This window comes from Arctopsyche grandis, chromosome 2 (assembly GCF_051622035.1).
Source record: "Arctopsyche grandis isolate Sample6627 chromosome 2, ASM5162203v2, whole genome shotgun sequence".
NCBI lineage: Eukaryota > Metazoa > Arthropoda > Insecta > Trichoptera > Hydropsychidae > Arctopsyche > Arctopsyche grandis.
The window spans coordinates 21309342-21325199 of NC_135356.1; the positions used below are offsets into that span (position 1 = coordinate 21309342).

Consider the following 15858-nt stretch of genomic DNA (forward strand, 5'->3'; position numbering starts at 1 on the left):
TAGAATTACTTAAAAAAAAAACCTACTTCCATAATTCCATAAATTATGTATGTGCAATTGAATATTTTGATTTCTTCTTTGTTAAGCATTATACTTTTTACGAGAATTTAAATTTCTTTGAAAGACGAAAATAAAACAATCGAATATAATTTAATATTGTATTTTACAATTATTTAAAAATACTTATGATGAAAATAATAGCACGAAGCGATTTTTTTTATATCGTTTTGAAAGGACTATCCCATGTACGCGTCCCATGAACGCCACACTTTTTCGATATGTAAAACTATCAAAAAAAAAACCACGTCTCATATTCACCGCTATCTGGTTTCGCCCTTATTCTTGGAGTAAAAGTTTTTTTACGTTTCACATGTACATTATACTTTCCCAATATACATATGTACACATCTTAATTATTTTTCAAATAACTGAATGTACATATGTACATAAACCAATAAAATCCATTGTCTCCTAAGAGATACAAGCGATTTGTAAATTTGAGAAACACGACGTTATTTTAGTGATATACTTATATGTACATATATATACATAGATAAAGTAGTACATATATGACATCTGATAAAATTGAATTAAAAGTGATAGGTTAGGACTGAAACCTCTGACCCCGTGACCGAAAGCTACCCTTTCGCTGGACCGTAACGCACAGTTTGAAAACCTCAGCATTGAGAATCATAATATAATGCATGCAGCATTCGCTTAACACGTTGACCGCCGGTGACCAGCTATCGATCTCCGCTCGTCGAACCCCGATAACGTCGTCTATTTATAGTGTCCGTTGATAAGGGCTAGGTAACGTTTTTTTTTTCCACAACGGCGTAAAATACTCATTTAGTTGAGTTTGAACTGGCGGCAGGCGTCGACATGTGATCTCCGACGTGCATCGCTTACAACGATGCGTTCCTCGGTGCATTCTGGTGCAGCGGCATGGCAAGTGCAGTTGTGTTACAAATTTCACGGTGGGTGCGCACCGATTGATGATACGAGCTATCTGGCGATAGTCAAATGTCAAAGTTTGACTTGAATGGATTGATTGATCTGGGAAGATACTACCGTAGCTCATACCATTAGTGCGCAACTGCCAAAGCCATGAGCTCTCTTCTCAGAAAACAATCCATTGTAATAAAGCAGACTTGGGCGGCCAGGATGCTTTAGCCCAATGTGATTGACATTAGTGAACCATTTTTTGTGTGTTAAAGCATTCTGGCCGCCTAAGTCTGGCAATAAGACTTTCATCACTTCATATATGTATGTATTTCGTGGACACACACTGTCGTTGAACGGTCTTGAAAAACTTTTGTACGGCAAATTGCATATCATTTTTATTATATCAATTATACCTGCACGTATCTAAAGATAGAGTTTATATTAAAGCGATATTTTCAATTTTGTTTTAATTGATATGTCAAGATATATATATATATATATATATATATATATATATATATATATATATATATATATATATATATATATATATATTTATTTATTTATTTATTTTAAACAGACCATTGTGGCATAACAGGAATTCCTAAAGCGCCACAATGGTCAAAAAATATAACACAAAAAAGAAAAAAAACAAAATAACAATTAAACATAAACATAAATACATCCATACATACATAAAAAATAGCATTTATAATAACAATAATAATTATAATATATATATATATATATATATATATATATATATATATATATATATATATATATATATATATATATATATATATATATATATATATATATATATATGTATCTTTGAGTATTTGAGTGTTTTCGAGCAGGCTTTTTATTTTTACCCGACTACCTATCGTTATGCAACTTGTAAACCTCGTAAATCCAAAATTACATTTTATTCAGGGAAGAATAAAAACTGTTTTATCGACCTCTATATGGTGTTGCTTTTGTCGCGCTTTTTGACCTTTTTACAGCTATACATAGTTTTAAAAGCTTTACACACGGGCATACATATAAATAGTTCTAAAAATAATGTAAAAATACTGTATTGGCTAAAATTGGATTTAACAAGATAGGATATGATATATAATAATAAAAAATACCGAATTGCCTAGTCTTTCAAAAACAATATCAATAGGTATTTTGTCATAATTTGATAATTGATTCTGGAAGACCATTTCAAAAACTGTTTTTCACAATTGTTAACTAGTAAGATTTGAATTTATTTTATATTCTTCTCGAGTCACGACGTAGAGTGTATTTGGGGAAATATTTCTATAAATTACTGGTTGTTTTGTTGAGCAATTGAGCTTGCAGAATTGAGCTTCGATGTTCCCAGCCAACTTGTAGATATTTGATGGTTCCATATTTCTATTAAATTAGATTTCTTTAATCTAAAATATGCTAATCTAGTAACGTTTTCTATTATTTTATTTATTTTAGTTTTATTTTATTTTCATATTACTGTATACTGTATATGTTTTTCTTTTTTTTGTTTAACCATAGTGACGACTTGGAACTTCTCTGTAATGTCACTATGGCAAAATTGTAATAATTGAATATTATTCAAAGTGTTCATTGATATTCGAAACGATATTGCATAATATGCAGTTCCACAAAGAAACGGGCAGAAATTATAGCCCGCTGCTTTGTGATATAACCTTTGGTCGTAAGTTTTTACCCTATGATCTTTCGTATATTTGCGCTGTTCAATTTAATATTCATTAGGCGTAAAAGGATGGTAGATATCACGAACCAGTACAATTTTTTAATCTAATCTATAACATGTTTAGCTAGCTCAGGATTACTAACTGGATTAAAACATTAAGTATTTCATAACATCATAACTTTCTGTTTACACGCATCTATGTGCATATACATACTCACATACATGTGTTTGAATAGGAATTTTTATATTAATGCTTTTACTAGCCATTGGTGGTGAATATTTCGATACGTAGTGACATAGTGCAAAAAAATTGCAAACGAATAGTTTGATATAATATGTACATACATACGTACGTGTGTCCGAAATACATTTTTCCGCTTATATGAAGATTTGAAATAATATTACATCGTTTCCTTCACGGTAAATTTTATTTGCTATTACAATGTATGTAAAGCGTAATTGTATTTTATAAAGAATGCGTGCATTCGTCATTCGTATTTAAACCCCTTTTTTGTATGTATGTATGTACATAGTACACATACATTTAACAAATTTATATATGTACCTACAGTATACGACGAGTAAATGGGGTCGATATTTCAAATGCAACAACCAATATCGTGCACGATTTATGCACTGAATCAAATCAATCCTGTAATTTACATATTTAAATAACCTGCATATTTCAATAGTCCCTATGGAGCTTACTGGACGTGAACATTTCCCTGATTAGAATTTTGCTTATTTACTTCAGCTGCAACCGATGCGATGGCGAGCGTGTACATACATATATGCATCCGTGGATACAAAAGGTATTGAATAAATATTTTGTTACCATCGAAGCTGGATTTTCATCAAAAACAGTTTTCCAATTACATTGGCTGTATTTTATAACTATATATGTACAATGTATAAAACCACACACACGTATGCATAAATATCGTTATATAAGCCGTCTTTAATAATTATACTATAATATATGTATGAAGGTTCAAATGGCCATGAGAGAGAAATATTGGCAACTCTGAACTGACACTTTCAGATTTTCATAATAATATTGTGGATTCTAAAATAATGTATTCCAAGATAAATTCAAGTATTATATATGTACATAATTTTTCGGTTCAATGGGCTTAACACGGTGAACAGATTACCTCACTAGAAAAATAAATGTCTTAAAATTTATATAAAGAAGCTTCGGAGAAAATAAAAGTCACTTTCGTTTGATGAATTTTATATTTTGAAAAAAGAGTCATAACGTCACGGTTAATACTTCACTCACAAACAAAATGATACAGTGTGACGTTATTAATTTAAAATTCAGCTATAAAGATTTATCTTTCTTTAGAAATAGCTACATGATCGACCCTTAATCTTTAATAGAACAATTATTATTTTTTATGATTCAATGGTGTTTGAATTGTCCTCAATACACTACACACACCCATTTTCTATAAAAACCTAATAAAAACGTGATCAGAGAACAATATTGAATGGGTTAAAATCCTGAAATCAAAATTTCTTAGATTACAATGCTTCTTCTGTTACTTCGTACATATGTATATATGCACAATGTATGTATGTACATACATGTAGATTTAGTAAAGTTTTCATCGTTTTTAATGAATGTGCAGTGTGCATATAGTCATTGACTAGATTCAATTCAATCGAAGGATTTTTTTTAGTATTTGTTTTTAATTTTATTGACGTTAAAACCGTTATCATAATAACTAAACTTACCTGTTCTCTAGTCTTTTACGTTTTATGGCATAAAAATCGAGACGCTATTGTCAAGGCCGCTTTAAAATGTCTGTGGATTATTATTTTTATACATCAGTGTTGTGCTATCGTTTTGTTTACGAAGTAGCATTCAAGTGTAGGGTTATTGTTAAACTCGGAAATACGTACGTATGAGAAACACGAACACGTTGCAATTATTATAATTAGTGAATAATTAATATCTATACCAAACTACCCTCCTTCCAACATTCAATACATATTTCCAACCGTCATTAATGAATACCTTTTGTTTTATTCCTACGCTGTACTTTGTTTTGCAACCGACCCAAACATCGCGAAAACAAATTGTTTAAGTATTGCTCCAAAAGGACGAAAAAGTGACTATCGAACATAAAGCAATCCATTAAAACGTGCCAAATCAGCAAATCTTTGGAAATTTATAAGAAGCATACTTACATATGTATCTTCTCGTCACGCCCTTCAATATTTTGAACAGATAAGAAAACTGCGTTGGTAAAATTAAATTGGTTATATATGTAATATATGAATCATTATGTGTATAATAGTAATTGATACGGCAAAATAATATAGCATATTTTGGGATACATTCGATTGGCTAATTAATCATTTCAAGAGAATTAGTATAAGCGATATAAAAGTCATAAGTGGACAGCTTAAATCACGTGTGACATGTTATCGAACTTTTTTAAGATAATGAAATAACACGTTTCTCCCGGAAATTATATCAGCAAATCGAAGTTTGCTTTGTTAACTTTAAATTTAACATAATTTCGAATTATTTGCATTCAAAAGGTATGTTTTTGCATAGAAGTCAGGGCTTTTTGACCGATGATACCCGTGATTTGTAAGGTTATGGAAAAATATTTGTAATGTGAAGCCAAATTACTTGTGGATCTGAATATGTTTAATATCTTAACATGCGCTCTTTGTCTGTTTCATTATTGGCGTTTAAATGCGTCAGCTTTATAATAATGTGATTTTTAAGTCACCTTTGACCCTCTGTATATAAAAATTTCGATCCTATCACTTTGAGTGCAAGAAAAATGTCGCCAATTGACGAAATTTCTATCGACTTCGTTTCTAAAGATCTTTTGTCAAATACAAAATACAATACAACTTCTTTACATTTGTATGTATAGTATAAAAAAATCCTTAAAATCATTGTTAAAAAAGAATTGTGATTATAATCTTCGGTCCATAATGTAATAATACTAAGAGTGCAAATTTTTCTTTATGTAAGCAGAATCACCCATTGTATTGTGTTGTGAACAAAAAGCCTTATCTATACCTAAACATACGTATGTATGTATGTACATATGTAATGTGCTAGTTTCTTAGATATTGCTAACGTCTACCGATTTGCCTGCAGACGAACCTCCACGCGTGCACTCGCCTTAACGCTTTCATACATACAATAAATAGGTAAATTCTAAAACTTGATTTTTGCTCCCGATGTCTCTTTATTATCAAATTACTTTCTTGCTGCTTACAATAGAATTATATTTATTTCAATTTTATTCGTAACTAGTTGTATTACCCGGCGTCGCTCAGTGTTGTAATATAAACAGCTTTGATTTTTGATTTTTGATTTTTAAATGCTTTTATTATTACTAAATTATGTTCACAATTTATATATATTTTAATATCTACTGATCTACTGATCATTTTATATTTTACAGTTTTAATTTAATTTCGTTAGTAATCATAGTATTATATTATTCCAATGTTAATGTACAGCATAATAGGAAAAAGAGCTCAAAAACCTTTAATATAAACAGCTTAAACATGGCGAATCTAATAGCAAATATTCATTTGTTTTTTTATTAAATTTATTTGAATCCAAAAAATATATAAATATTCAACCAATTGAAGTTCCCAACCAACATTACATATTTTCTTACATACTTACATACATACAAAGTCTCTTTCAAAATTATACATTGTATTAAAGACACACACTATTCTTTCCATCGTTCAAAGTAAAATTTATTTATAACTAGTGGTTTTACCCGGCTTCGCTCGGTATTTATAATATAAACCGCTTAAACATGACTAATGTAATAGTACAAAATCATTGTTTTTTTTATTAAATTTATTTGAATCGAAAAAATATATATTCAATGATATCGTCGTCATAGAAAATTTGATTTGCTTTCGATGCTCCTGCCCAAACCTTACATGGTTATAAAGTCTCTTTCGAAATTATACCTATATATTAGATTATTATCATTAGCAATACAATACATAAGTATACCCGATTCTTATTGACATATCAACGGGTATTTTTGGAAAATAATTGATACCAAATCGAAAAATATAACTTTTGTACTTCGTATTGCCAAAAAAATTCAACGCTATTTTGAAACGATACCAATGTACTCTGATAGAGTTTTAAAATTAGGGATTGCAATTTATCGTCAAGTTTGATAAACCGGTAAACGGTAAATGACTTACTACCGGTATACTACTACTAATTATTATATATAGGTATTATAAGTTAAAACTACTACCGTAGTTTTTACTTATAATTCACCCGATGAAATTTTCATCAGGTCTATCACTAGTAGTAAATAAATTTTTTATTTTTATTTTTAACCAATCATTTTTATTCATTTAAAGTTTCGATTATACATAATTGAAACAACCATCTAATATCATTTATCACGATTTGGTTGGTCTGTATTGCCGGTGAATTTATCAATTTGAAATAACCACATTTTAATACTGAAAACAAGTTCTAGGCAGCATAATCCACAATACGCCATCTGAATCCATTTTCAATGTTATATTTTGCAATTATTATATGTATGTACTTAATTCGTGATAAAATAATTTCGGTAAAATTTAATATTTACCAATGGTGAAATTTTGTCGATTTAATGGTAAACCGATATACTGATATTGCAATCCCTAATGTAAATATTAAAAAACCACATTAATTAATCAATTTAGTCAAATTTTAAACTTACATTTAAGAGTCAACTATTGTATGCGATATATCATAGGTTGGCGATTGCAGTCACAGCTTCATATTGAATTATCATAAATTTTAATTTAATTTGTAAATTGTGAATCAAGATCTGATATTTACATGCGTATGTGTATGTATATGTATTTCAGTAGCTATTACATACACACTCGCATACATGTGTATGCATATACATATTTGTCGATATTTTTTTACTACGCCACAATCATCGTTTACGTCAAGTGCGACGATAACCCAAACGATTAGCTCACTCAACTAAATCAAAACACATTTTACGTGTAGTGTTGCGATCATATCGTTTGTTTACAATGCTCCCATGTAATTTTTGTGCGATGTAAATAAACAAAACGGAAAAATATTGGATGTATAAAACGCACATGCATATATGAATACCGGTAAAAAAAAAAGAATCTTAAGTGTCAAAAAATCCAAAATCGGTTTTATTCCAGAAATACGTCCAAGTCCCCAAAATCATTTTTTAATAGTGTATGTATATAAAAAGCAAGTTTGTACTGCTCATACAATTGTTGTATGTACAATGCATTGACAAAAATCGATGTACATATCACAAAACTTATAAAGAGCACCGGTTTTGCAATTTACCGTCAAATGTCATAAACGGAAAATAATTTAAACGGATAAGTATTTACCGGTAAATGAAAAAAATTTTTTCCGTAGACTTAGATTTTCCTTAAGACGTTAACCTAGATTCAATCGTAAATAATTAAAAATATTTACTAGGTGATTAATGTCAAATATGTATGTATATATAAACATCAAAGTAATAATGATGTTCTAACCAATCATATTTATGTATTTAAAGTTTGGACCATTTAAAAGTTGGATCATAGTTAGATTTGGATTTGGAATTTGAAATTGTTACATTTTACACTGAAAATAAACAAATTCCATACTACCTAATCCACAATACGATTTAGCATCAATTTTATAAATTAATATTTTGCAATAATATGCTTGTATATGTACTTAATTCGCGATCTAGTGGTTTCCGGCAATTACCGATCGAATGTAAACACATTTTTTTTAATTAGCATTTTATTGGATTGGTATTTTTCTCATAAATTCCGCACGAACATGTTTAACATATGGAAACACTGAATTCAAAAAAAAACTTTAAAAAAAGTCTCCATGAAAGGAAAATCACATTAGACATGATTTACGTATCTGTGGTCCGAATGGCTTAAACATGTAATCAATTCAAGCTGAAGTGTTTGGAAGTTTGAGTTTATTGAAAAAGATGCTCTTTACAAATATAATCGCGCTTATCAAAAGGGGTGAAAATTATTTATTAATTCTAGGACAGTCTAAATCACCGTAGATTAAAAGCGAAATCCTTAACTAAATTTGGGACAGTCAGTTCATTTATATAAAAATCTCAGTTTCAAATTTCTGTCGCATTATTATGTTAGTTACTCAACGCACTTTTCCAGCAAATTTAATTTTTAACTAAAATTTGTGACGTCAGTCGTGAAATTTTAGTATTAAATTTTGCGACTGGCGTCAATATTACTGAAAACCGATCGATAAAACCAGACATTCCGATCCAGCGTAACGAAGTGTTTTTCAGTTTGAGAATTAATTTTCAAAATAAGCTCGTTCATTTTCCCTAGCAACGTGTAACTTGAATTACGTACATACATATGTATGTATATCATGTTCTGTAGGGTTAAATTGTGAATCGTTCGTTTATTTCATCGAGTGGAATTGCAATACATACAAAAGTTGATCAGAACTCGTTGATTTAAATGGAAAATTCATTTCAGTTCACATGCAAATTCACCCCTCGGAACTACATATGTACATAGTTATATTCTATACTATATTCACAATTTTATTTCGAAAACAAGCAACGGGCGAATGTTGTTCGACTGATTAAAATTTCACGATATGCACATCATACGCGTAACGTTTTATTGTATTCTGTATAGATATGTATTTTTGTACGTACATGTACGAGTATGACATATATTGTACATATATACTTACATACGTATGAACATACATCTAGTTTTCATTCTTGACAAAGTTGCATTTCACGTGGAGAAACTTTTAGAAAGCATATGAAATGTGACTGAAAATTGAAATATTTCAACATGTTTCAAATTTAAGTAAATTTTGTATATAAAGTAAAACTTTATATACAAAGAGTATTGGTTTGAATTCTTGGGACTCGTTGCGTTACGAAGTGTTACATTAACAAAAATGGTTCCCGGAAGAATGCACTGAATAGTGGCACAGTTTCGAGAAATCCTAATTTCCAAAGGCGCCTAAGAAGAACTTACGCAATATAATTCCACAATAAAGGATTACCACCCTCGGATAATATACAAATACCCCTTGACGCTTTTTTGTGGAATTCTATTGCGTTAGTTCTTCTTGAAAATCTTTGCATCAGTTTGGATGTCTCGAGAGTGCCTCTCTCTTGAGTGCATTTATCCGATCACCAACAAAATATTGCCCCCGTTTTTATTTTATATCTCTATTTAAACTGTGATATAAATAAATTTTACATTGTAATACTAGATAACATGAAACCATGAAACCATATACAGTTTTTAATTTAATTTTATAAACTTAAGTAATTTCTTTGTGAGATATGAATAAAGTACAATCAAAAGCTTTCATTTCCTACTTAAGCTAGCATACGCCAATTACATATGTACATACATGTGTATGTATGTATATCTTTTCTGGAATATGAATATATAAAAACTATAACAATTAATCAAAATATTCAATTAATATAACGTACCAAATTATGAATTAATCTTACTGATCATAACTACATATCTCTTACCTGGATTTAATTCAGTTTGTAAAAGTTCGGTCGATTTTTGCGATTTTTTTACGTTTGAACTCAATTTGATTGTTCACCGAAAGATTCGTGGAAAATTTACTTCAAAAGCTAAAATGGATGCAATTTATATCTCTATATGTACGTACATATACACACTTACGTACTATATTGTGCACTCAGATCAGCTTTGACTAAAATTCATATTATTTGATTGCATAAGTTAGTGCCGTTTACCGCCATGTATGAACTTATGCAATCATCGAATATACATATACAAACATGTTTACATACATACATATTACATATATTCATATACATATGGTATGTATATAGACCGAATTCAGGTTCCGCACGTTCCTACATAATTCGGCAGCTTTACTACCCTCACTCCAAAAAAGACGATACTTAGAAATTAATACGATACGATAGAAATTAATTGAGCGAATTTAGCTATAACATACGTCCAAAGTGAAACAAACCGAAAAGGAATTTTCCTGTATACTATACAACGTATAAATCATAACAAAAGCATTTAAAATATTTATACTAACTGAATTTATTCTCCATATTATATTTTATACTTCAACCTTCTTCAAAAATTTGTTTAAACGAAGTTTAAATATTTCAACACTGTTACGCAATTTTGGTATTTTTGTGAATATAAAACTTTTTACCTTGGAAATGTGAGGTCCTTCTAAGACCACGCCATGTCATTCATAAGACCATGTCATTCGTTTGTCAACGTTTATAAAGATTGGTTTACACCGGAATTGCTGAATTTATAACCATAGTAAAATTTCCCGATGTAAATCCCTAACTGTTGAGTATTTTAGATTTTGGCTTGGCATTTAGCATTACATTTTAATAACAATGAAGAAGATGGAACTAGTTTTGGGAAAATACATTCATCAATAGACTTCTGTTGTTTATTTTATATTGTTGCAAGATATATTAGAGAGTGTAAACACACATTTACAAAGCTCGAAATCCTCGGCGGTAGTGATCCAGGGTTTGTTTGGATTAGCTACAATTTTTATACCTGCTTTTTATTGGATTTCTAAATAATTCAAATTGGAAATGTTGGCGAAATTTTCAGCGTGACGGGCTTTCAACAGAAAAGACGTCAGCACTTACTATTTTAGTTACCGATTCCAGATTCCTATTTCAATTCCGACTTCGGTTCAAATTTACGATTACGATTAAGATGACAATGTTATTATTATTATACGTTAATAACTTTATCTTAATTCACGTATCAATTATTTTTCCGAAACCACCCGTTGCAATATCAACGGGCAAAACACTAGTTTAGTAATATTATTCGAATTATGTATTAGAGAAAACATTGAATACAACTAGAATCGCCTGATTGGTTGGATTCTACAATGAAAAAAATCTTATTTGTCTCTGAGGAACCGCTGTAGTAGACAAATCGCAACATATGTATAATAAATACAAATGTTACTTCATATGTACATATCTACAATAACCCATTCAGAATTTAATCAATGAGGAGGGGAGCTAAAATATTTTTATATTCATATAATTGTACATAAATATTCATATAATAAATATTTATGTACAATTCATAGATGTCTCGTTGATTTGCGAGTTTTTTCAGTGTCTCGCAATTCAACGACTTATAATAAAAAATGCTGTATTTGTATTTGTAATTGGCCAGGAAGGCGCATTGGGATTTACCTGTAAGGCCTTCCTGGTATATATGTAAAAATAAAATAAAATAAAATAAAATAAAATATTTACGTAAAAACATTTTCTTGCAACGTGACATTCATTGAGTGATAATAATTTACTTTAAAAATAAATTTCAGCTTACTTTTTTATTAAAAGACTTTTGAAAACTTCTAGTATTTTTCTATGTCTTCTTTTGTATAGTAGGGAGACATAACTCCCCCAGCCCTTCGGATACGTCACTACTTTTGTAGTTATATCAGGTCTGGTCAGTTATATGATTTTTATATGGTTTTTCGTAGAACTTATAATAAGTATAATACCTATATTTACATATGTACATAGGTATCTAACGTGTACGTATTATTAATAATGCCTCGTTATCTCAACACCTCAGAATGTAAAATATAAGTTGAAGTATATAAGTCAAATCTTGATCGTAATCGATAAATATTATACATTTCTCGTCAAGCTGCAGAACAAAGCATAAAGTAACATTTTTAACAAGTTTTTATAAATAAGAGATATAAAAAATGACCGCTTACACGAAAACCATGTGAAACGTATAAGAAGTTAGTAATAAAAAAGACACAAAAACCGGAAGATATTATGTTACTCAGTTTGCTCACTTTTCCCTCGAGTAACAGGTACATATTAATCTAGAGGGGCGAAATAACGTCATTATCGTGGAAGGGTCGATTTCTCAATAGATTTTCGCTTGTTAAATTATTATTCTAACGTTAATATAATAATATAATAGAAGAGTGAGATTCCAAATTTCAAGCATTTATCGCAAATGATTTTTTTTCATGAATCGTATTGTATAAATTATAATTCTTTAAAAAAAATGTCCGCACCATCAATCGAATTCCCTTACATAATAATTACATAAATTATCCCATTTAATCGATTTCCACGCATTCCAAAAGTTGCATGAATATTTCATTTCACCTGAGAGTTGAATATCGATGATGCATTCATTCACTATTACGCTATGTAATACGCGGAACGCTTTTATCTACATGTATGTACATATATGTATATAAAGTACATGTATTATATATGAAGCCCAACATCAATAATGAATTATACCAGGACTGAATTTGATACATAATATTCTTATAAAAATTCTAAGAAATGTACCGCCAGTATATTTTGAATCGAAATCAGATGATTTTCTCCACAAATTGCTTTCATTCACATTATTTATGATTTAATATTCTTAAACCTCATTCTGCTCCCATAGTTGCCAATTATGTACATAATTGTCTGAAATGAAATTTTCAAACTCAAAGCACTAAATTAAAATTCAATTTGTTTTCATACGCACGTACTAATTGGAATGCTAACCAACATTTCTGAAATTAAATCAAAACAATGAATGTGCATTTGTCGGTATAAAAATGTTAGCTCTCCCCTCTGCGATCCATTGATACTGAATTTCCCTGCGAAATGCTGCATTTTTCATCAGACATAATATTGTATATTGATATATTTATATATACGAACATATGTACATATATTGCATACATGCTAGACTTAAATCCCCCTCGATGTATTTATGTACTTACATTCTAAGTACACGTGTTAATTTGAATGTACTTATATAGAGTAAGCCTCCTATGCTTTGTGGCTTTGGCGTGGCAACTCGACTCTCCACATGGAAAATTACATATATAAAATTATTACTGCAATATACGTATATAATCTAATAAGGCAATATATGTATGTATATCCGTCAGTGAATTAGTCCTTGTTAAATTTAATTTCAAATGGACTTCGTTTTTATATTAACTACATACATATGTACATTTGGTAATGCGAATAATCATCAATCGAAGCGTCAATATTTCCAAAAAAAATGTTTTGAAAAAAGATTATCTGAAAATGATCCTGATTTCAGCTTAAGTATGTTTAAGTATTTTGAGATCATTTAAGTTCAATGTTTGACAGACACTTGGTGATAGAAATCTGCACAAGTAATAACCGCTTTATCTTTTAATGACTGGGACACACTTTTGACAAAAATTAAAATTAAAATACTTAAAATTGAGTCTCAAAAAAGGAAATCATATAACTGGATAGTCAATCTGTTTACATAAACAGATTGCTAGAAAATTTTCCATATTATTAATACCTATAGTTGATATTTTCCGGTAAAGTTTTATCCCTACCTGACTGGTGAAGACTGGAACCGCTACCTTATATTTAGAAAGTTTCACCCTACCTTGCAGACTGTTTCAATATAAACAGTTTTGTACTTGGTAGAGGATTGACTAAAAAGTTCTTGGTAGAGGAATGACTATTTACTTATTTGCAAAAGTCTTTCGAACATGCTTAATTTTGTTGTGGCGTAAACAACATTGACAATACGTACAAGAAAGTTGTTATACATATATTAATCTTTTTTTTAATTATCTGCTTTTTCTCTTGTTAGCATGTATGTATATTTTCATTTATTTTTAAAGTTGAGACTATTTTTTTATAAGGTTTTTATTTTACTTTATATATGTATGTCTTTGATAACTCAGTATTTAATTCTTCATTTATCGTTTAATATACGCTTCATATCAGTTTCACCGTAGAATATATGTACGTACATTCGCCTTTATTATAGCATTTAAAGAATGTTTTGATTGAAATATTTTTCCCGGGATTCGAGATAAGAATTGCCGGGACACGCCGTGGATTCCCGGGAATTTCTGTCTCGGATCGACCCGAGTCAGAAACCCTAGTACATGCATACATATACATTGATTCATTATACAAAAAGTCGCACAAATCGTACACACAAAATTGATGAATGTGTTTTAATAAATGAAATCTGCGTGAATCACTTTATTAAATTAAAAAAATTAAAATTAAATTTTGACGTGAAAATACTTTATGTAATTGTTTCCGGTACGTTTATTTATAGTCATGTTCTGTGGTTAAAAAAAATGTTGTATAAATGCTTTCATATTTCATATTTGATACTTGGCATAAGACATTTCTACCAAATGTAACCACACGTTCAACAATCAATATTTAATATGATATTTTCTAATTAATTGGCTGATTTAAATATAGTATAAATATTATTTGCAATGAAAAATTTGATCAATCAACATTTTCAATATTTAGTTCATTGGGCTTGTTCGCCGTACTGATTAACTCCTCCTTTTGTACTTTTTACATACATTGTTTTGAAATTTCCATCAATTTTAATATAAGCTGATTTTGTATGCATAGAGCTTACTCTATTATAGTGGAGCTTTTTGTTGGATGTTCAATCCTTTGTATGCACGTTCAATAGTCTCCCAATACACCTCTCGTATCAAAACCGATCTCATCAATTTCCCATGAATACTATATGAGCCGTTATATTTGAAAATGGCGGAAGCTCAATTTTCAGCAGATTAAACGTATTACAGGCCACCAGTATTTTAAAATATTGTTAAACGCAAAACATTATATTTAATGTTTTTCGTTTAACAATTTCTCGAAATGAAGAAAAGTTGACCTTTGCCACTTTCAAATACGTATAACGGTTCATATGTACATACATACATACATACATATGTTAATAAAAATCTCGGAACTCTGCACTCGGATCAAACAATGAATTCAATTGTACATTTTATATCAACGTTAGTACATATGTATAAATCAAATAAAACCGTGAATCATTTCGGACAAATTATGAAACAACCTAAACGCATACATAAACATATATGTATGTACATATGTAGATACATTTCTACTATGGTTTCCAACTGGGAATTTGTGCCGTTTCACCGTTTTCGAATGAACGAAATTTCTACTGATATACTGCACATGTACATAACTGCAGTGTTTCACAGCTTTGAGCGCATACCTTTGACATAATTTGCAAATTTCCTGAATACACTCAGCTTCAATGATTCTCAATAGTAATTAGTACATGTTCTCGAGCGGCTAATTTGTAACGCA

At 29.7% G+C, this 15858-nt stretch overlaps 1 protein-coding gene across 1 annotated transcript in view; it reads left to right on the plus strand.

Moving 5' to 3' along the window:
- The first annotated feature begins 851 nt into the window (after positions 1-851).
- The window catches only part of LOC143922314 (uncharacterized), a 56232-nt gene continuing 41225 nt past the window's right edge, over positions 852-15858 (plus strand). The window contains exon 1 of the mRNA XM_077445539.1: positions 852-948. Within this exon, the coding sequence (XP_077301665.1) occupies positions 946-948 (3 nt within the window). The 5' untranslated portion in view covers positions 852-945. The remainder of the gene's footprint in view (positions 949-15858) is intronic.